The sequence below is a fragment of the Alosa sapidissima genome, chromosome 4 (genome assembly GCF_018492685.1).
Source record: "Alosa sapidissima isolate fAloSap1 chromosome 4, fAloSap1.pri, whole genome shotgun sequence".
Taxonomy (NCBI): Eukaryota; Metazoa; Chordata; class Actinopteri; order Clupeiformes; family Clupeidae; genus Alosa; species Alosa sapidissima.
Window position 1 is genome coordinate 17194466 of NC_055960.1, and position 23379 is coordinate 17217844.

The window sequence follows — 23379 nt, forward strand, 5'->3', positions numbered from 1 at the left end:
GGGAACAATTTATTAAAATTCAATGTTGAACCATTTTGATGTTTTGAATGTGAGCATACTTTTTACGTAGCCCACTTATTGCTTAATAAGAGCGGATGTCTTCTACTCACCCAGAGTCGAGTCCACTTTATCTAAGAGACTGTCGAGCACAGCTTTCACATAGTCATCGCTTATATGTTATGTTCATATCTCTCAGAGTCTTCCAACTCTTTGTCCAAGAATGCATCAAGGTCATGAAGAACATTTAGGACATCTTCTGGGATCTCCATGGGCAGAGTTAGTCCTTCTGCCCTCTCCCTAGCACTCTTGTCCAGGCCAGTTCCGCCGTCCTCGACCTGCTTCAGCTCCTCTATTAGGAGCTTTTGGAGTTCTTTTTCGGTCTTTTTGTTTTTATTTTTATTTTCATCCATGTCTTGTCCATTTCCTTCAACATTAACCCCCAAAGCCTCCAGCTCTCTCTTTAGTTCCTCCAGTCTGTATTTTTTCACGCGCTTCTTAATGGCTCTATCTGAACTGTGCTCATCCTGCCGTGCTGCTAGGCAGCAGGCTAAAGAACCAGCAGAACCACATTAAAATCAGATCCCTAGAAATCAAAGTCCGAAGACTTTTGAATATTATTCAAAGAAAGGTTAATGGGACCGATCAATACCGTTATTAACCGGTTATCTAAAATTGAAAATAGTGTTTTCTCTCCGGAACAAGTGAAATTGGTTTTGTTCCCGTTTTTGGTTACGTTCATCCAATAAATCTTTTTCATTTTCGTTCTTTGAACCATTTCTAATCCCTGGATAATACATAATAATACATACAGATAATACAAAAATAATACATTTAAATAAACATTACATAAATTATACATAGACATATGCATAGGGATTGCACACAGCATGATAACAGATGTGTGTGTGTGTGTGTGTGTGTGTGTGTGTGTGTGTGTGTGTGTGTGTGTGTGTGTGTGTGTGTGTGTGTGTGTGTGTGTGTGTGTGTGTGTGTGTGTGTGTGTGTTGTCCAACAGTGAAGGCTGAGACTCCTCCAGCTGTGGTTCCAGCCAAGCCGGCCCTGCCTGAGGATGAAATGGAGAGGAAGTCACGCGCCATCATCGATGAGTTCTTGCACATCAATGACTACAAGGTACAGCACAGCTGTGTTCTGAAAACACACGCACACATGTAACAGAGGTCGTAATTCGTCCGCCGCTCATGGCCCTCGAACCCGCCACCTCGAAACTCACCGGCATGGGAGTTGAACGCTCTAACCACTGAGCTAAAAGCCCAGGCTTCCAACTCAGCGGTTAGAAGCGTTCTTAAGGTTAGAGGTGTGAGGATTTACACGGGCAACTAGCATCCTAGCTCAGTTCGCCTCCGTTACACACACACACACGCTCATACACTGTACAAAATGTATGTGTTCATGTGCACCATCTGTTTGTATTTGGATAACTAGCACATTTGTTTCCTACATGTGTGGACATATACAGTCCATGTTCTGTGTTTGTGCTCATACGTACGTGTGTGTGTGTGTGTGTGTGTGTGCGATCTCCACTGTGCAGGAGGCTGTGCAGTGTGTGGAGGAGATGGAGCAGGCGCCTCAGCTGAGTGTGTTTGTGCGGGTGGGCGTGGAGGCCACTCTGGAGCGGAGCCAGGTGACGCGCGACCACATGGGCCAGTTCTTCCACCTGCTGCTGCACAAAGACGTCCTGCCCAGGGAGCAGCTCTACCGCGGGTGAGTGACAGATAGATAGATAGATAGATACTTTATTGATCCCTAGGGGAAATTCAAGGTCACAGTAGCATACAGACAACATACACACACACATTCACTAACAGCAGAAAAAGTAATTAAAAGTATATCATATATATCACTAAGCAATAAGGACTGTAGAAGATAAAGAATATACTAATATACTAAAATACAAATTACACTAAATAAATCAATTCTAAAAAACAGTATCCACATAGTGGGTGATTAATCAATCAGGTGCACTTGCAATGACTGAAGCAGGGACTGAGCCTGTGGTCCTCTGTGCATAAGGTAAGGTAAGGTGCTCTTTGTGAATGAATGAGTGTCATGGTGATGGTGCAAATTAGTAAGTCAAACAGTGAAACAGTGCAAGAATAAAGTCTATATATCTATGTATAAATAACTATATTAAGAAAGGTATAAGTGTGGTCACAGTTCGGCTGTGGCATGGAGGGAGGGGTTGTGCATATGTGCTAATAAAGCACACAAACAGTGAGGCAGAAGACAATGGTAAAGTGGCTAGTGGACAGACAGTTCAAGACATGGAGGTGGTGAAGAGGCAGACAGACTATGCGGAGAAGTCTATTTCTCCTCTTCCCTTAAGTGATGCATTAAACAGTTCAATGGCCCTGGGGATGAATGACTTCCTCAGTCTGTCTGTTGTGCAAGGCAGTGAGCGAAGTTTCCAGCTGATCAGGCTCTTCTGCTTAACAATAGTGCTGTGGAGTGGAGGACACTCATTGTGGTGGACGGCGGGGGAGACATGTGGGGGGGGGGGGGTATGGGAGTCTTCCACTATTTAAATTACTAGTCAGTGCTTGTGAGGGGCCAGGTAGTAAGGCAACCGGAGGGCAGAAATAAAGGGCCACAACACCGTGATCAGTGTTCAATACCCTGAAAATGCACATTATTTTCAGTGTGTCGATCCCTGGCATTTTAGCAAACGCTGGTGAAAAATGTGTGTACTGCAAGTCTGTTAGGATAAATGGGTCTGCTAAGTGAATCCCGATACACTGGTAATAAAGACTGACTGAGGAAAATGACACATCCATTCAGATCAGGAGTATTTCCAAGCCTCTGGCAATGGTGCCGGCAGTGGGAACTAATGGCTTTGCAACACACTCATACCTGACATCTCAGCAGATCAGCAGGTCCGCACACACTCATCACACAGGAGAAGGACCACCCACACTGCACGTGTCTCCTCTGAGAGGTGCATTTGTGTAGCGGACGGCTGATTATTGTAAAATGTTGTCAGTACTCTGGCCTCACACTCATCACTTCCTAGAGGTCACCTTTAAACTTTTAATAGCAGGGGACGTTTGTTCGTAGCAATTCCATTTCCAGCGTCGGTTGGCTCTTGTGCTTGACTTATACCTCTGCAGTCTAACGTCACTAGACAGGATAGGTGAGTCTGTGTATGTGTCTGGATGAGTCAGGTGTCAGAGTGCGGTTTTCAGGGGGACTGTGGTGAGGAATAGTCTTTGTCTCTGTGCGGTAAATCACTCTAGATAAACACATCTCTAGACAAACACATTTAGAACCGTCTGTACACACCCACACAACAACTGTGCTCCCGCTGAAGGTACTCTGTCTGTCAGCACATGTGTCCTATGGATGTCAAACACAGGATGTTGATATGGCCATCAGCCAAGCACTGGCCTCTACTGTTGTAACTGGAGGGGCTACGACAGTAGTGTGCTTTATTAAGACCTGGAACATGCTCATTGCTGGGCAGGGCTGTTAGTGCAGGTGGTGTTTTTTCACTGTCATTTGAAATAAATATACTTTTATGAACATGAACGTGCTGCATGCATCTGCCGGGTGCAATGGTAACGTAAATCACTATGGTATGCAGCAACTTGTAAAGTGCCCATCAGTAGCAGAGTGATTGCAAGTATTTTGAAAGAAAGGTTTGAAAGGGTTGTTTTAACCTCCCCACTCATGGATATCGTGTTTAAAACTAATTATACCCCAGAGACAAGAAATGCTATTTTCTCACTGGCTGGCAGGGGGCTATGCCCAGTCTAGCAACAAGGACCATATTCTGTTTATTGCAATATTCATAATAAGATGCTTCCATGTGTAGCAGAAACGGAATATTCCCGTTTACATGTTAACCAGCATATGCTGACTAGAGCAGCGACGTGCAGTAGAGGTAGTGTCTGCGTCATGACGTCTCAACAATCTCTGTCCCGGAATTTCATTCATGAGCGCAAAATAGGTGAATTTGGCCAGATTAGAGCCGCGATTGTTTTGTATTTTAGCCTTATAATAGGCTGCTTTGAGGGCTTTTCTCCGATTCTTTATCTGTCAGCAGTGTGCACTAAATTCGATAAATTCCTTCTTGATATTTAAACTTTTTTGTATTTTAGCCTTATAATAGGCTGCCTTGAGGGCTTTTCTCCGATTCTTCATCTGTCAGCAGTGTGCGCTAAATGATCTTGATATTTAAACTTTCACATTTTAATTATTTAACATAAATTGACCTCCCTTTTTAGGTTTGAGCAGCCATTTTGGCTCATTCCAGAGCTGGATTCCCATAGGTGACACGTGTTGGTTTGTGTTGCCAGGTTTGGGGAGACGCTGGAGATGGCGGATGACATGGCCATAGACATCCCCCACATCTGGCTGTACCTGGCTCAGCTGCTGGGCCCTCTGCTCAAGGAAGGGGGCATCTCTATGAGAGAGCTCTTTAGGTGAGCACAGCTCCTAACACACACACACACACACAAACACACACACACAGCACTGCAAAACATCATGTACAGGTCAACTCAATCCACCACTAGCACCTGAAATCTCCTCTTGATAACATGCTCAGTGCACACGTGTCCCACCCTCCCCTTAGCCACATACGCACACCACTGGACATGCAGGTTGGCAGGTTTCCTCAAAGTGTATTTTGTAATACAAGTGCATGTCCCGATGGTGAGCTCGGAATAATATATTCACCTTCCTCTCTGTCTTTCCATCCCTTCCTCACTCCCCCACTCCACTTCAACCCAACCCAACCTCTCTGCTGCAGTGAATTAAGCAAACCATTGCTTCCTGTGGGAAGAGCAGGGATTTTATTTGCTGAAATACTGCACCTTCTATGCAAACAAATGGTGAGTGTCTCTGCACCAGTCCATCATCACACATGGGGCTGTCAATGATTTCCATTATAATACACTCTCACCTTACTCTGAGCAATCCATTACACAATTTGTGGACACGGAGAAAGATTTAACACCTTGAAGGGGAACGAAATGTGTTTTGTAGGCACAGAAATCAGCTGTAGATATTGATATCTGTAGATAAGGATATCGATCGATCCTTAGATGCCACTGTGACATATATCTTAAAAAGATATATGTGACGTATATCTTAAGAATAACCGCACAGTCTCCGTACTGTATGCATGTTTTCAGTAACTAGTGGAGGCATTTTGAACTCAGTGACAGGGAGTGACTGTATGTGATTGTGTACTTCAGAGCCATAGGAAAGTGGGGTCACTTTGGACGGACTCAGGCCTGAACTGGAGTGACTTCCTGCCCGAAGGAGAGGATGTGCACACCTTCATCTCAGAGCAGGTACACTGTCTCATATGGGCAATGGCACCGGTCAGTATTGATTTGTTTGGGATGGAACAAAGTGGTACACAATGTGAACAAATTGTTCTGAAAACAAATAGTTTTGCAGTACAAGTGCAGGATTTTGGGTTCCCCTTAACCATAATCCAACTATATTATCCCAAAACTGTTGTCCTGAACAGTGTCCTTCTTTACCAACACAAACAGACTTCCACACTGACTCTTTTCATTCATGAAGCAGCACTTAGTCTCTGTTAAACGATCCTCGTGAATTTAATGCAGCTGCAGATGTGTATTTAGAGGCAGTTTACGTGGCCTGCAGTTAGATGTTGTCCTGTTTTAACTGAACTTCTCACTTCTCCCTTTGTTTGCCTTTCTATGCTCATCCTCATCTTTTCACCCCTCCTCTCTCTTTCCATTTCTTCTTCTCTGCCTCCTTTGGCTCTCTTTCCTTTCTTCTACTCTATCCTCTGCTTTCCTGTCCTCGCTCGGCAATCTTTCTCCCCTCGTTTTCTAATGTCTTCTGTCTTTGCCTTCCTCTCCTTTTTCCTCGTCCCTTCTCTCGTCTGTCCTCTCCTCTCCTCTGCTCTCTCCTCTCTTTTCTCCCTCTCCTCTTTTCCTCTCCTCTCTTCTTTTCTTCTCTGCTCTCTCCTCATCTCCTCTTTTCCTCTCCTCTGCTCTCTCCTCCTCTCCTCCTCTCCTCTCTCCCTCTCCTCTTTTCCTCTCCTCTCCTCTCTCCCTCTCCTCTTTTCTTCTCTGCTCTCTGCTCTCTCCTCTCCTCTCCTCTCTTCAGAAGCTGCAGTTCACGCAGCCGGACAGCCAGAGCCCCCCGCCGCTCCTGTCCAGGACGCCCCTCTCCCCCGAGGAGCTGAGCCGCCACCTAGAGCGGCTCCTCCTGGAGGACATGGCCAGTGACGAGCAGATCTTCGACTGGGTGGAGGTGCGCCTTTCCCCGCCCAACACTCTCTCTCTCTCTCTCTCTCTCTCTCTCTCTCTCTCCCTGGTGTTTCTTACTCCAGTTCTCTCTTTATTTCTACAGTATTGCATCTCTGTTTTGTTTCTTTCTTTGACGGTTACTCACTAGTCCACTCACTCCATGTTTGTAGACACTCTTAGTGACTCACACTCTGTCTAAGCAACTTCACACGAGCATCCTTTTAGAAGAAGTGAACAAATCTGTGTTTTTTTTGTTTTGTTATAATACTACATTACATGAGTTCTATTTCATCCTTACTGACCTGGCGGTCAACCAGGATTCGTAGAACCGTAGTTACATACGTAACTTTCGATTTATATTTCCGATCATGAACATAAATAATTGAAGAGAATGATCCCATACTGTATGCTTTCATAGTGATCTGTGGCATAGATTGTGTGTGGGTGTCCAGCTGTGGTGATCTTGATGTAAAGGTGTTGTCATTGTGTGCTTGCCTCCTGTCCCAGGCCAACCTAGATGAGTCTCAGATGAGCTCCTCCCCTTTTCTGAGATCTTTAATGACAGCAGTGTGCAAAGCGGCAGTGAAAGGTAACACCTTTGTTACAAAACACACTCACAATTTCCTTACAATACACACACACACACACACACACGGCTGCCTTACAATACAAACGTGCATATGTATCTCCATAATCTATGTCTATGCTATAATATGTTCTACAAATACAATGTTGTGCCTTTTAGCTGTTGGACTGGTGATAGACTGTGTATGTTGTGAATGATATCAACTCCAGCATGTGTAATATAAAACAGCATCATGTGCTTGAACACTCTCCCCTTCTTCCTTGTGATTTCCCTCTCTGTCTCCCTCTCTTCACTTCTGTCCTCAGATGAGAGTTCCTCCTGCAGAGTGGACACTGCTATCATCCAGAAGAGATTGCCTGTCTTACTGAAGTACCTTAACTCAGACACTGAGCGCCAGTTGCAAGCACTTTATGCACTTCAAGCATTGATAGTAACTCTTGATCAACCTCCTAGTGAGTACCCGATGTTCTATTCATCTACTCTCTCATACACATGCATTCCATGGTATTTGCTAGAAAGATTTAAAGATGCTCTCATAGATGCTGTACACTGTCAATTGCAGCTATCAGTTACCAGTACTGGCCCTTACTTTATCACATTAAACCTAAACTAGTGATTTTGATTTATTTGATTGTAAGTAAGATCTTGCTTTTTGGAAAAGGGAAGTCAAGATAATGAGTGACAGCACCAAATCTAGTGTGCCTTTTCAAACGTCTCCTAACCATGCACGTCTACACCCACCCCCCACCCCGACCGCCCCTCCTCCTCCTCCGCAGACCTGCTCCGTATGTTCTTCGACTGTCTATACGACGAGGACGTGATCTCGGAGGACGCCTTCTACCTCTGGGAGTCCAGCAAGGACCCGGCGGAGCAGCAGGGCAAAGGTGTGGCCCTCAAGTCCGTCACCGCCTTCTTCACCTGGCTGCGCGAGGCTGAGGAGGAGTCGGAGGACAACTGAGAAGAGAAGACCGGGAACCCATCACACCCCTCCGGAAGCGTTTCCGCTCACGTTCCACCACGTTCTACCACATTCTAGCCAGTGTGTCCACATCCCTAAGGACTGACAAAGCCAGATGCCAGATGGGAGCAAAGGACTGAGGGAACACTGTCCCGAGGGGCAGAGGGAATGCGTTCGCAGTGCGGTTCTGCTATGTTCTGTTGCGTTCCTTCAACCCCCCTGAGGAAGATCTCCAGAAATGGGAGCACTACATACGTGTACTATACATAGAAAATATTTTTGCTTTAAATTTTAACTTTTTTTTTTTTTTTTTTTTTTTGTTACGTTTTGAAGAGACTTGAAAACAGGTTATAACCTGATTAATTTATTATTTTTTTAAGAGACTGCAAAGACGGACCTTTTATTTAACATTTGCAGAAAAAAGCTCATATTGAGGAGAACATCACTGACAATAGAAAATAACAAAGTAATTATCATTACAGTAATAATAATTGTGAATTGAATAACCTCTGCGGATTCCCGAGTTTGGTTGAAGACAGTTTCAGAAGAAGTTATTTTTGGATGAAAGGTGTGGCGGAAACCGAGATGGTTGACGTTTACTATGTACAAGGTCAAAGGTTATTATAGAATAACCCCTCCAAAGTCTGGTGTTGCAGGGTTTGCTTGCTCTGTGGGAAAAAAAGTTTGAGCTTCCAAAAGGACATGAGATATACGCACACATATACACACAAGAACTTTCTCTGAATGCTGAGAAAAGCAGGGACTTGATAGAGAAGGTGTGTGTGTGTGTGTGTGCTCGTGTGAATCCAAACCATGCCAGGGTTTTTTCAACCTTGTTATTCTCCAGACATGAAGAGCAAATTTAAAGTACATGTGAATACATTAAAGACTGTCTAAGAACATGCTGTGTGACCTTTTACAATGGATAACACCAACACCCCTCCAAAAATTCTCAACGGACCCAGTATCACTCCCTGCCCACTCATTAAAGGATTAGTCCACGATTCTGATGTAATGAAATCAACTTTTGGTCAAATTCAGGGAATTGTTTCTGATGATCCTTCCTATAGCAGTGTGCACTTTAAAAACAGTACACACTAGTGCACACCCCAGGCTCTGTAAATGGGGAAGGGAAAGTGGTTCACTTCCAGACAATCCATGGGTTTCATTGGGTCCCTTTCCACAGGTGTATTAATCAAGCACCATGCCTGCATTCATAATCTAGGTGCTTGATTTTATACACCTGTGGAAAGGGACTGGATGAAACCCATGAATACTGTTGCTTCAGGAGCACAGAAGGGAGAAATGACATTGGATTGGCAGTTGAGCTCTAATATTAAAACATTTCACCAGAATCATGGAATGGATATTTATTCTGAAGTTTAGATTAATTATAATCTGTTGGAAAGTTTTAAAGAAGTTGTTTTTATGTTGTTTGCCTTGTGTTCACTTGTACATAAGGGTGAATTCCTGTATTAGATTTTTGTGACAATCCTTTCTTCACAGTTCAGCATGAGCATACTGATCTGTGACACTAAGATCAAAGCGGACCAGGTGATGCATTGAGCAATGAGGGCCTCCATCCATTGATAAATGGACAGGATTTACCAATCAATGATATGCACTGGTAATTGTTTATCTCGTTCTCAACACTTTTATAGGGCCATTGTGAGAGCAAGGTCATCAATATGTTGCGCTTTCTTTTGCGTTTTTACAACAAACTGCATGGAGAGAAAAACTGGATTGCATGGCTTTCGGATCTTCACAATATGAAAGTCACATACTACCAATCGCCTATGAATTTAGCAATTATTGCATAATATATGCAATTAGCCTATGATGTGCAGACTAATATAAAGTAGCCCAGTGGTTGTGAGTTTCTTGAGAACGTAGGCTACAAAACTCTGCATGGTTTTAAGTAGGCTAATTTTGAAAAGAAATAGAAATTGTGCATATTCCAAGTGAAATAAGACCCCAATTCCCACTTCCACTAAATGTGTGTTAAGACAAGTAAAACAATTCACTACACAAAAATAACGCGTCCAGTCCCCCAACAAAGATCTCTTCGGGTCGACTAATCATTGCTCTCATCCGATAAACTCTTGAGTACATCCACACGGTCATTTTATCTCGTATTGGTGCCTAAATCATGGTTCTTACTGCATTACACTTGCAATAATTAAGAATATACTGTTGGGAGTTTCGTTTTCGTCTAAATAATAGAATGCCTAAAGGCTGACAAGTTCCAAAGGTAAGAGTTCATACACAAAGGGCACGCTTGATGACGAGACCCTGACGTTGCTACGTGTTTGTACGTCCAAAGGGGGAAGGGCACGTCTGAAGAAAGAATTGTAGCTAAGGGAAAAGCAGCACAGAATAAACACCTAAGTAACCGAGCGTTGGAAAGGTAAGGGAATGTATGGTATTCGAACTAAGGATCACCATGCAAACTCCGAAATAACCACGGAATCTTCTCTTGCGTTTTTTCCATTGCATTTTTAACTTGCCATCTGCTCAATGCGACGCCATTACTGTGTAGGGTATCGTTAAACAGACAAAATGGCCATTCTCGATTTTTGCATTTGTCTCGAGTACAGTCAAACTAGTCGTGCACTTACAGCCATGCATTTAATTTGCACTTGCTCATTTTGTGGACACCGAATTTTTGTTCTGCAGTCAATGAATCAATATAGCTGCTACCTTGAATACGGTTAATGACAAAAAATTGCACACGAAATACTTCTTCTGCCCACACCTTATTTTGCATGACATGAATGAAAATGGACACTCTCCGACGTTCCTAGTTAGGGAAAAACACAAGAGATTTTTCAATCAGTGACTGATGTTGGTGCTCACTCCTCTAACAGAGAACACACATTCGTGGTTTGTTAACTATATATTTAGGCATTCGGCCACCAATCCTGCAATATATAGTGTCTCTGATGTATATATTTTGGCACACTTGTCTCCAATCCTGCAGTAGATATAGTTTCTCTGATGCAACCGTTGGATGAAACACACAAGGCTCTAACGGCCTGAGGCCCTTTTTCTACTTAATCAGTAGTGTCTTGAGGCTGTTGGTAAACTGTAGGTGATGATAATTGTTTTATAGCATCCCTATTTTCCCTCACCTTCCACCTGACACTCCTCAATACAGGAGTGCATCTCCTTGCACCATCACTGACTCTTCCTCTACCTTGTGCAGCATAGGAGTCTGAATTCGGCCTCTTGGCGACAACTCTGTTTATCTGCATGTGCAGGTAAGTCATGCGTCGGGCATCCATACGTCGAGGACCCGGGACTGGTGACGAGCAAGCTCCTGCGGACGGTGCTCCCAAGGCCAAAGGTGTGTGACCCTTCATCGCATTTGTGAGACTGCATTCATGAAGTTAAGTCTTTCAGTGACTTAATAGAAAGTTACAGTCCTTTTCATAGATTAGAATTACTTAGATTACATTAGAACTACGTTAGATTAATCCAGAAAAGAGTCTTTGAGTTCAGCGTAGAGTAGCCACAACTATGCCCTTTCTTTACGTCAAAAGCCCAGTTGCAGACATGTTGTACATGTAAGTATTCTTATCAAGTGCAGTAGCAGCATCTGAACTTTACATTGAGGAGTACTGCATGGTGCACAATGTATGGATGCTATCTGAGAGAAGAGCTTGCTCATTTGGTATGGGGCCATTCTCAAACCGTTTCATCACCAGGTCCCACCTTTTGAAGGTTTTAGAATTTCTTACTAGCATAGATTTTATAAACAAACAAACATTCTCAAACCTTAGAAGTACAGCTTATTGGTCACAGCTCACCAAAATATGTGTTCACAGACTAGACACATACTAACTTCATCCCAAACACATTCTTATCACAGTGGTTGCAAAACTAATCTGACAGACAGGCAGTTCTTTTTTAACATGCTGTTTAGAAGACATGGTAATCTGTTGTGGCGTTCTGTTGCTCTAACGTGCAAGTGGTTTTGGATTAGAATCCACAGCTAACTCTGACGAGGCGGCGCCCATGGAAGAGGAAGCGGCCGCGGCAGCAAAGGAGGCTGAAGCCCCAGCCGCTGAGACCCAGGGAGAGAAGGAGGCGGCGGGGGAGAAAGGAGAAGGAGGAGAGGCCCCGGCAGAAGGAGGAGATGGAGGAGAAGTAGAAGGAGAGGCGAAAGACAAAGAGGTGGATGGGGAGGCGAAGGCTGATGGAGAAGGCACTGAGGAGACTGGGAAGAAGAAGAAATCGAAAGACAAGAAGGAGTGAGTAAATCCCTTTGTTTTGTTTGGGGATGTTCTGTTTGGGTGGGTGGTTAACCTCCTGACCTGTGAATGGCATGAAGGTCTAAAATGCATAATGGTGGATGACGTTAATAAACATAAAATGGACATCACAGGTGGGGATTAACTTAAAGTGCCAGGGACCAAACACTGTAAATACAATTTATTTAGATACATGTGTTGAAACATAAGTAGGGGGATTGCATGCTTTCCATTTAGTTAGTGGTTTCAATTTATCTCCTCTTAGCTCAAATCTTCTTGGTCTTGGTGATGTTTTTAAACCAAAGGAAATCCCTAAAACTGCTAGAGAACAACGCCTGGCTAATGTTTACATGTCGTGGTGTTTGGGACTGTTGCAGGGACAAAGAGGGCACCAATGAGGTGAAGGTCAAGAAGGTGAAGAAGTCCATCCCGGCCTGGGCTTCCCTGCCCTCCGTCAAGCGCACAGGCACCAAGACTGGCAACAAGACGGTCATGCAGCACCCCAAAGTGCACGACATCCTCATCGAAGCTATTCAGGTTTGTGCACAGATCCATCCACATGCACTGGGAAGGGGTAACCACTTGCATTCAGCCTTGTTGTGGTATGAGAGGCCATCGTGTTATGACGAGATTAGATTGACTTTGCCAGTGTACACTGTTTTTGTTTGTTGTGCTTAGCGCAAAGTTTTGAAATGCCAGAAAAAACAGGTGCAACAATTCAGTGTTTCATTTGTTGTGCAAATGCGAATTGACTTGACTTGTTTTCAAATATATTGGCTAAATGAAGGAAACTAAAAGCTTATGTTTTGGAGAGGATATAATTAATATTCTTCTAAGTTCAGAATGGGGCTTCTTTGTTTCCGCTGAAAACATGTTTAAAAAAGCAGTCTACACAAATATTGTGTAAGAACAAGAATTTTTTTCATCAAAGGTTCATCAAGGGTTCAGACAAGGTGTCTCTGAAAGGAATGACAACAGTGATGGTGAGAATGAATCATTAGATGTGAGTGTTGATAATATATTGTCTCTTTTACAGAGCTCCAAAGAGAGAACTGGTGCATCTGCCTTTGTCATCCTGAAGTACATCATGAGTAAATATGCCTTTCTGGAGCTGGACAAAAGGAAATTCCTTCTTAGGCAGTCCATGAAGCGACTGGTGGAGAAAGGGGCCATCAAACAGGTATCATATCCTACATTTCAAGCAGCCAATCACAATGTTTCCATGCACACCTTATTCGGAATAATTACAATTTTCAGATTGCATATGAGTTCCAGTTCTATGTTCCTATGTTCCGTATTCCAGTTGCCAAAACCTGATTAAGCTGATATTCTGATTACTAAATTCCTGAATAAGGCACCTGGCATATGCCTGTTTTAATCAGAATATTGTGGCATGTAAACATGTTAGTTGGAATTTTAGATTACGTCTTCACATGTTCATGCAAAGAATTTTGGTAGCTTGTTCTGTTGCTACGACACTTTACAAACATAGTAAAAAAAGCATGGCTAAAATGTTACACTTTTAGAATAGTGATGAGGTCATTTTTATGTATGCAAACCTGAAAGTTTAAATGACAAGATGGAATTAATTGATGAGTGAAAGCATTGTAATGCTCAAAGAAGCAGGTTTAGAAAAATATCTTCTTCTGTATGGTCCTTAATTGAAATATGGTGTGCATGGAAACGTAGTCACTGTCAGGATATGATCCTTCATGTGGATAGGAAATAAGTTTGTTGTGTTTTTACTTTTATTAGTTTGTCTTTCACTCTGTGCATGATTACACTCTGATTTTACACTTGGCATGAAATATGTCTCTGTCCCACACAGCTGAAGGGAAAAGGCTTTGCTGGGAGTTTCGCAATTGGAAATTTATCAGCCGTCTCCAACTCTGGCAATAAGGTACCGTAAAACCCAAGTCTTTGTCTCTTATGAAGCTGTCTATCTTGCATTTCCTTGTTTTCAGATTTTCAGCAGTAGGCAAATTGGCTGATCATCTCCAAATAGACATGATCATCCCTAAAGGATTGTTGTCCTGTGGATGAGCTCTCAATAAAAAAAAAACATCCTTACACTTCTATTTATTGGTTATCTTAATTGACTCATTTCAAGAGGTGAAGGTCAAGGAGCACTTAATTCATAATAAAAATATACTATTTGTCAAGTGGTGATTGTAAATGGAGACTAAGGGCTCTATTTTGCACACGCAATTGACTTTGTATACTCGCACTTTTGTCTTTCCTATTTTGCAGTCAGCGCATATTGAAATTTTCCCTCCACAGGTACATGTGCGCCCACAGTTTCAGCGAAAAGAGGGGGCGTGTTCCGGCGCAAACGGTCCCTGTTGATATTTTGCAGTTTCAGAAAACAATTCCGCCACAGACCAGGAACCACCTGGTCTAAAGTCAGTGGCGCGAATTCAGATGCTATTTTAAGGGCGCATGCATGGCCACAGGCCTGCAAAAATGAATGCTATGCACACCGATCTACAGACACCCTGTGCACAGATGGAAACATCAAAGCCTTGATAATATTAGTCCGTTTCCCGGCTTTGTTCGTGCATTGGTCAACTAAAAATGTAGTAGCCTATATAGTACATCTACATGCAATATCTTTACAACAACAACGCCTAATTACGACCTATTAATTTAGACAACTTTATACAGCCCTATAAAGGCTAAAGTTACCTTTTAGTTTTGTTCCAATTTACCGTTGTGTATGGCTTTAAACATCGTGTGCGCTTCAACATCAGCCTATAAGCATTATTCCAGCTGCGCTAAGGTTTTGACAAGCACCACAAATCTGCCTACCTTGTTGAAGCCCATCTGAAATACCTCCAAAACTTTGCTATGTTCCCTCCATCCTTTCGTTGTTTTCAAAAAACGTTTTATATCCATGATGGCCTTGAAGTCTTGAGTTTGTGAATTCGCTTAAATAAGCATTATGTGCTGTTAATCAGCAACCATAGACAGTAAAAGAAAGCAGCAAGTAGCCTTGGCTACAATTTCTGTAGTTGCTGCGTCCATTCATTGTTATTCTCTCTCCTGCTCAAACAAAAGTTGTGCGTGCATTAAGTTGATGATAACGTGTTTACAAACTCTACTTTACATAAAATAAATATTGTAAATAGCCCACTGTCATGCAGTTAATGGGATACTGTGCAGAGTTGGAAAGTTAGGTCAACTTGGAAAGTGTTTCTCGTTGCCTGTTGGTAAGGTATAGCCGTAGCTTACACCTGCAGGAGCGCTTGTGTTGCAACCACATTTCCACGAATCACGGATGTGTTGATGACATAAATTAGGAAATATTGACTTAATGAGACGAACTGCATGCCGATTCCATTTAACCCAAATGCCCCAGCAGCAGCACGGGAGAGGAGAGCTTATCTGACAGATCTGCATTGTCTATAGTGAGGTAATGTTAGATTACATTGCAAAAATATCACCATGCATTCATAAGCTCGTGATTCAGTGAGAGTGATCCCAAAACATCCGAAAAATCAATTGCAAACTGTTCACAACTGACTATAGCACTGTGAACCGTTCCTGGTTGCGCCTGGCAAATCCGCCATCATAATAGCAATCCGCTATGGAACAAGCGTGCTTGTTGTTAAAGGGAATGTGAGATGACGCTCTGATTGGTTTATTGCACGTTACGCCCAAACCACACCCATGAATAATGTAGCTGCTACAGACCACCCCATTTTAGATTTGCGTCGGGCGCAACAGTCAATTTTCCGCCGGTAAAATAGAAACGGCACCCAAGATCCGCCCACAAAGCGATTTGCGCGAAGTCAATTGCGTTAAAGTGCAAGATAGAGCCCTAAGTGTATCCAGCATTTGGCACTGACCTGTCTTTGGTTGCTGTTGTGTAGAAACTTGCCTTGGTGGTGGCTCCAGGTGTGAAGGCGGAGACGCTGGGTGATTGCCTGCCTCTCATCATGACGCGCCTCTGTGAGCCCAAAGAGGCCTCCTATCTGCTCATCAAGAAGTACCTCACTGAACACTACCCACAAATGGATGTAGAGAAAAGGTAAGGTTGACTGATGGTGCCCTCTTAAGTCACTGCTGGGAGGATCCCAGTTTGTTGTGTTTGTTCTGTGATTCTATTCCTATACACGTTTTTGTCAGAGAATTGATTGGTCGATACTAGGGATGCAGATCATTTGTCTTTTTGACCTTACTTCCTTCCTTGCTCCTGTCCTAATCCCTCCTTCTAATTAATGTAAGGGAAACAAGGAAGGAATGATAGGAGGATGGAGGAATGAAGGAGATACAGATATGAGAAATAAGACGTCCTGATCACTCACAGATCATTTTTAAGAGACGTCAATTACTGATGATGCGGTGAAGCATCACTCCTAGGCTAGAATCAACAGACCATTGTTACACACAAATTACAGAGAATATGAATTTTATACCAAAGCCTAAACATATGAACATGGACTCGTCCCACTTATTGACCCTGATAATGAGGTTATGTTTGATAGTTATCGAGGCATAAATGAATACTTATTATACAATGCGTGAATAAAACATGCATGAATTTTTTTTTTTTTTTTTTTAAGAAAGGTTTGCTTGGTAGTTCATGATTCCAGCATATAACAATCTTTTCTTGGACTATCTACTTATTTATTGTCGCTAATAAATCCCCACGAAGTTGTTGGAAACCGAAAGTTGATAAGACGTTTCCTCACGTATCGGCCCTTTTGCCTCTCTCCTCTCCTCGTTCTCACCTTTTCTGGTTGCAATTAGATAAATGAGGCATCCTCTGTGATGTAGAGCTTTGAACGATTCCCAGGGCACAAGCTGGAGGACCAAGGAGAGAGGTCGCATGCAAAAAGAGCTTTGGGATGCAGCCCAGGGGTTCAGTATTTGGAGAGTTAGCTTCAGCCAGTTAGCATCATGGTTTGCCGCCAACGCCTTTAAAAATGGCATCCGACGAGCATTGACTATTGACCGTCGACTAAGAATGGGACTGAACTTCTTCCCTCCATTCCATGGTCGATACGTGTATCCTATATGTTTTGTTTTGATCTGCTCAGCATAAGTTGCAGGTGTTCACATTGTTGTCGTATTGTTTGTTTAAAGTAGGGATGTATTGGTTGATGGTGAGTATGCTCAAAGATGTTTGTGGTTCCTCTGCAGGCCAGATATTCTAAAGAACGGCCTGCAGAGAGCGGTGGAGAGAGGGCAGCTGGAGCAGATCACTGGGAAGGGAGCTACAGGAACATTCCAGGTATGTGAGGGCCAAGGCCGCACTCTGCTTGCTCTGGTCTACATGGACACACCATGGTCACTTTACCCTGGCCGTAATACACATGTGCTCATGCATATCCAGTTCTTTTGCATAATATGGATAAAACTTGTCATCAAGAACATGGAGAGCATGTCAGATGCCAGTGCCGGTCTTGCTAGTTAATAACTAGTACCTATATGTTATTCCATATTTTTTCCTAGTTAGTATACGTTTTTTTGTTGTTGTTTTGCCCTACAGCTGAAGAAAACTGGGGACAAACCTGCAACTGTCCTTGAGGATGCTATAGTGACGGCCATCATAGCCATGAACGAGCCAAAGTCCTGCAGCATCAACACACTCCGCAAGTTCCTCATCGAAAACCACAAGGACCGAAAGGAGTACCTCTTAAGTAAGACTAAAGTACACATAGAAGTCACAATGCACAAAGGTTTCATGAAGATCTTTACATTTCTTCATGACCAGGATATGCTTTGTCAAAAAAAAAAGCCACACAAACTACCTGTTTCACATATCAACTTTGTCCATATGACTGCGATTGTGGCCTTACCCTTCGTTTTACCTGCTAGTGAACCAGCTGAAGAGAACCTTGGAGAAGGGCAAGACCATGGGCTGGATCGAACAGATCACGGGCCACGGGCTAAGTGGAAGCTACCAGCTTTCCTACCCCTACTACCCAAGGTAAATCACAACATGATGAAACCTTGGTTTGACAAGGATGGCTTACTTTTTCTCAGGGCACATCTCCATAGGAAGTTGTGCTGATTGCATGTTCATGAACACATTCATAACTACACTGCTCAAAAACATTAAAGGAACACTTTGAAAACACAGATCTCAATGGGGGAAAAAACTCATGCTGGATATCTGCACTGATATGCACTGGGTAATGTGTACTGGGTAAAGGATGCCACATTATTTTTTGGTAATGAAAATGATCAATCTACAGAGGGCTGAATTCAAAGACCCCCATGAAAATCAATGAAAAAAGTGAAAAAATTATGCGACAGGCTAGTCCATTTTGCCTAAATTTCATTGCAGCAACTCAAAATGGTACTCAGTAGTTTGTATGGACCCCACATGCTTGATAATGAGACGGCGGATGGTGTCCTGGGGGATCTGCTCCCCGATGTGGACACAGCCATCATTGAGCTCCTTGACAGTCTGTGGTGCAACATGCCGGTGTTGGATGGACCAAAACACAATGTCCAAGAGGTGTTCTACTGGATTGAAGTCAGGGGAGTGTGGGGGACAGTCAATGCTATCAATTCCTTCATCCTCCAGGAACTGCCTGCACACTCTCGCCACATGTGGCCGGCCATTGTTGTGCACCAGGGGGAACCCAGGGGCCTCTGCACCAGTACAGGGTCAGACAATGGGTCTGAAGATTCATCCCGATACCTAAGAGCAGTGAGGGTGCCGTTGTTTTGCCCATAGAGGTCTGTGCGTCCCTCCAAGGGTATGCCTCCCCAGACCATCCTTGACCCACCACCAAATCGGTCATGCTGAATGATGTTGCAGGCAGCATAGTGTTCTCCAGACCCTTTCACGTCTGTCACATGTGCTCAGGGTGAACCTGCTCTGTGAAAAGCACAGGGCGCCAATGGTGGACCTGTCAATTTTGTATTCTATGGCAATTTAGCTCCACAGTGCTGGGCAGTGAGCACAGGTCCCTCTAAAGGCCATCGGGTCCTCAGGCCACCCTCATGAAGTCTGTTTCTGACAGTGTGGTCAGAGATATTCACACCAGCGGCCTGCTGGAGGTAATTTTGTAGGGCTCTGGCAGGGCTCCTACTAGGGCTGAACGATTTATTGCATTTGCGATAATATCGCGATATGATGAAACACGATTTTCAAACGCAAAGGCTGCGATTTGTAATATGTGACGTCCCCAAAACGCATTTATACTTGCGCTTGCCGACGCGCCACCGACTCTTCTCACCGACCACTAAAGAAGCAAAAAACGTAAACAAGAGGACCAGCTAACAGTGTCAAGAAAGGTCTGATCAGTAGAGCTACTTTGGTTAAAAATAAACCTCTTCATTACCTTTTGCTCGAACCTGCCATGTCCCTGGTTCTAGTTCATAATTCCCCTGTGCTGCTACTCTGGCTGGTAACTTCGTTCACTTGTCCAGCTGACGATTAAAACTCCACGACTGTTTAGGCTGCACAGCAGCCATTCACCTGTGCACTGGGGACTTTGTTTACTGGAGTACAGTGACAGTGGGGGCATTTGCGATATCCAAGGGGGTTGGCGGCACAAATATTTCATCTCACAGGTAATGAATTGATGCATAATGTTATCCGCAAGTAGTTGACACAGCTAACCACCAAAAACCCAGCTGTTTTAACATTAGCCTACCAGCTAAGGCTCTAGGCTACATACATGCTGCTAACTGCTGATAACTTTGCCTTTTTAAAGAGTTTTGTCTCTCCGCGATTGGCTTTGTTGTGATATGAACAAACTAGTTAATTTGCATGCATGTGTATTGCGCTGCGGTGTTGATGATGCTAACCTTTAGTTAACACCGAGCCGAACGGTCATTCGGCCGCATTTATTTGCGCTACTACAGTAACAATCTACAGTAGTTTGTTCCGATTCACGTGCAAGTAGCCTACAGAGGAGAGGAGCGTGTCTGTGTGTGTGTGTGTGTGTGTGTGCGCGTGTGTGTATGTAGGACACAGGACAAGGAGAAGCCGTGTCAGTGCCACTACATGTAGACCTATTTGTTAACGAAAGAAGGTCATATCTACATGAAATAGAAACGAATCAGAATCATTAAATGTTTACAAGGCTGGAAGTTCAACAAATATAGGTCTACTAATGTGATTAAAATAGTTAAATAAAAAATATTTCATTCATCAATCTTATTCAATGACCTAATGCCATCATAACATAGGCCTGGGCTCCAGGAAAGAACAGTTTATGTTTAACTTATCTAATTTTGTGTTGGTCATACTATAGAATAATATATTGCTTGTCTTTGTTGAATAAGACAGAAGATAAAGAGCTTAAAAATAATCGCATATCGCATCGCAATATTGGTGAGAAAAATCGCAATTAGATTTTTTTCCAAAATCGTTCACCCCTAGCTCCTACTGTTACTTCTTGCACAAAGGATCAGATACTGGTCCTGCTGCTGGGTAAAGGATCTTCTACCACACTGGCCAGCTCTCTTAAAGCAACTGCCTGTCTCCAGGAATCTCCTTTTGAGACTGCGCTGAGACACAGAAGTCCTGGCAATGGAACGTATTGGTGTGCCATTCTGGAGGAGTTGGACTACCTGTGCAACCTTTGTAGGCTCCAGGTACTGGCTTATGCTACCAGTAGTGACACTGACCCTACCCAAATGCGAAACTTGTGAAAAATCACTCAAGAAGGATAAAGATGGAAAAATGATCAGTTGCCACCATCTGTAAAACCATTCCTGTTTTGGGGGTCGTCTCCTCATTGCCCCTCTAGTGCACCTGTTGTTAACTTTGATGACACCAAAGCAGGTGAAACTGATTCACAACCACCTCTGTTACATAACTGGCCAGACCAATAGCTTACAAGTTTGATAGACTTGATGCTATACTCGATTTTTACAGTTTGTCGAAATGGCTAACCAGCTAAGATATCCTGGATATGTTAAACTTGTGTTGTAATATAGGCCCCTGGTGTCTGAAATTAGCTCATCTGAACCCGTCAGAGCTTTCTTTCAAAAACTTTCCTTTAAAATAAACATTAGGTGACCTTTATTTGTGTTGGAGGGTGGGGGAATATAAGTGTAATCCTATTACACCTCTTAAAGGCTGTAGATCTATGTGAAATTCACCTGAGTGGTCCTGATATTCTTTCTCTCCATCCACAGCCCAGCCATCCTGTTTCCAGATAAGATTGCAAAACAGAAGAAGAAAGAGGAAGAGAAGGCCAAACGCAAGAGGATGGCTGAGTCGGAGGATGAGGAGTCTGAAGAAGAGTCTGAGGAGGAGGAAGATGATGATGACGATGAAGATGATGAGCCCCCTCGTAAAAGGTGAAGACAGGCTTTTTCCATTCAAATATCTCCTTACAGTTAACCCTAAAAATTCCAATATACATTTAGAATTGCATCCTTCAGTGGTGATTATGGTATGCACTGTGGTATTTAATAATTTTTGTTTGTTTCATGTTTTTTGTTTGTTTGTTATTTCAGGGGACAACAGAGGCGGCCAGCCCCTAAGGCCCGTTCCGCAGCCCCCCAGAGGAGGGGCAAGTCCAGCAGCCGGAAAGCTCCTGCCAAACGGTCAGCCCCACCAGCCAAGAGGGCAGCGCCACCCGCTAAGAAAAGGGCTCCTCCCCCTGCCAGGAAGCCTGTGGCCAAGAAGGCAGCCCCGCCGGCTAAAGCCACACCTGTGAAAAAAGCCGCCCCAGCTCGCACGCCCAAAACGCCCGTCGCCAAGAAGCTGACCAGCAGAGTGGCCAAGCGGCCACCAGGCAAGAAGCCACCGGCCAGGGCAGCCAAAGCGGATGAGACAGAAAAGGCCAAGGCAGCCAAATCGCCAGAGCCGGCCAAGGCAAAGGGGGCCAAAGCAGAGCAACCAGCAAAGGCCAAACCAGCGGCTCGCAAGTCCACTCGGGTGAAGAAGTGAGCTTGGCGAGCGAGGCTCACAGATGGAGACGTTTACTCGTAGCTCAGTAGACTGTTGTGCTTTGCCTCCCTACCCCCCCAACCCCCACCCCCCCCCCCCCCCTTTCTCGATTTCTTCTTTTTTTACTTTATATTTTTTTTATAGCTTCATCCTTCCTCCCCTGTTGGAGGCCCTGTAACGTGATCAGATGGATGAACAATGATGTCAGTTTGTTCATAGAAATACTTTTCCATTCGAATCTCAATTTTGAAGGTCATGATGTCGTGTTCGTTCTGTGTTCTGTTTTTTGTTTTGTTTTTCTAAAATACATTTCCAATGGTAAAACTGTTTTTTGTTTCAAACTCAATGAACCTCAGAGGGTCAATCAGTTTTTAGTATTATATCCTACTAAATCTAACTCAAAGTGGTTAGAAGTTCAGTTTGCCTCTTACTGCTCAGTATATGTACTGTATTTGAGACGTTAATCTTTTTTGTTGTTTTGTCGAGACACTTGGGTTATTTTTTGACACAGTGTGAAGTTTCAGTTGATATTTCTGAAAGGTAAAGGTTTTGGTCACCACCATAGGCTCTTATTGTGAGATTTGTTAGAGAAGGTAGCATTATTGGCTTTGGTGATGGAAGTTTTTCATATTTGAGAATGAGCAAGTGTGTACTCAAGCATGAGATTGTACTTCAGAAATGTTGATTTAATAAGCTCTCTTTCTGTTCAAAGAGCATTTGTGAAGACTATCCCTGCCTAAATTGGAAATTCGTACTTCGGCTGAACAGTACAAATGAAAATGTTAAATAATTAGTTTAATTTGTGTGTGATCGTCTCTTAAAAGATAGACCATAAAAATGTTTTCTTTTGTCATAGTCATGACTTCAATACAGCACACAAAAGTTATATTCGATTATATTCTATGTATTAGTGAATCCATGAGGATAAGACAGCTTTTGTTCCCATGAGCTTGGCTCATGCTCTGCATGCTGTTAATCTTTCACTGATCTGCTTTTCTGTAGTCATTAATAAAGTGACTATATTTGTACTATCTTATGTGTTCTTTATGTATATCTAGTCTTTCCTTATCAATATGGGTAGCTTTTGGTTGTCATATTTCTACCAGTAAACCTGAAAAACGGTGATGCATGGATTCAAGACATTTGTGCGACATTATCATTTTTAGAGATATGTATCATATTTTGTTTAAATCCATTCCCTTGTGCATTATCTCTTGAGTATTGTGAAGTAATTTATTCATACAAAACATTGGAAGCCTCAGTAAGGACTATATTTACAACAATGAGATTGCCTTTTGCGTTACTTTACTGCTAAGGAATTGTATCTTAAATGTTCTGCTTCTCTAGCCTGTGCAGCTACATCCAAATAGCCTAGCCTATAGTATAACCCACTAGACCAGACCATAAGTGGGGGCCGTGAGGGGGGCCTCAGCAAGTTGGAGGGAAAAATAAAAGCAAGAAAT

The 23379-nt window shown here is 43.2% G+C and overlaps 2 protein-coding genes across 5 annotated transcripts in view; both read left to right on the plus strand.

Moving 5' to 3' along the window:
• Positions 1-8697, plus strand: part of eif4g3a (eukaryotic translation initiation factor 4 gamma, 3a) — a 73895-nt gene extending 65198 nt beyond the window's left edge. Inside the window, exons 23-31 of the mRNA XM_042089195.1 lie at positions 1016-1131; positions 1550-1722; positions 4314-4439; positions 4769-4850; positions 5217-5315; positions 6109-6255; positions 6759-6840; positions 7143-7289; positions 7614-8697. Of these exons, the coding sequence (XP_041945129.1) occupies positions 1016-1131; positions 1550-1722; positions 4314-4439; positions 4769-4850; positions 5217-5315; positions 6109-6255; positions 6759-6840; positions 7143-7289; positions 7614-7795 (1154 nt within the window). The 3' untranslated portion in view covers positions 7796-8697. The remainder of the gene's footprint in view (positions 1-1015; positions 1132-1549; positions 1723-4313; positions 4440-4768; positions 4851-5216; positions 5316-6108; positions 6256-6758; positions 6841-7142; positions 7290-7613) is intronic.
• Positions 8698-10060: 1363 nt separating this feature from the next.
• On the plus strand, positions 10061-22947 carry hp1bp3 (heterochromatin protein 1, binding protein 3). Of its 4 annotated transcripts, none has more exons than XM_042089788.1 (12): positions 10061-10202; positions 11001-11141; positions 11781-12048; positions 12426-12585; positions 13085-13228; positions 13877-13948; positions 15921-16078; positions 17194-17284; positions 17543-17693; positions 17872-17983; positions 21157-21321; positions 21481-22947. In XM_042089788.1, the coding sequence occupies exons 2-12, from the start codon at positions 11063-11065 to the stop codon at positions 21914-21916; spliced, it is 1836 nt and encodes a 611-aa protein (XP_041945722.1). In that variant the 5' UTR covers positions 10061-10202; positions 11001-11062; the 3' UTR covers positions 21917-22947. The 4 variants fall into 4 exon arrangements, with proteins under 4 accessions (XP_041945722.1, XP_041945723.1, XP_041945724.1 ...); XM_042089789.1 differs by having other exon boundaries at positions 10075-10202; positions 11056-11141; XM_042089790.1 differs by having other exon boundaries at positions 10107-10202; positions 11006-11141.
• Positions 22948-23379: the final 432 nt, after the last annotated feature.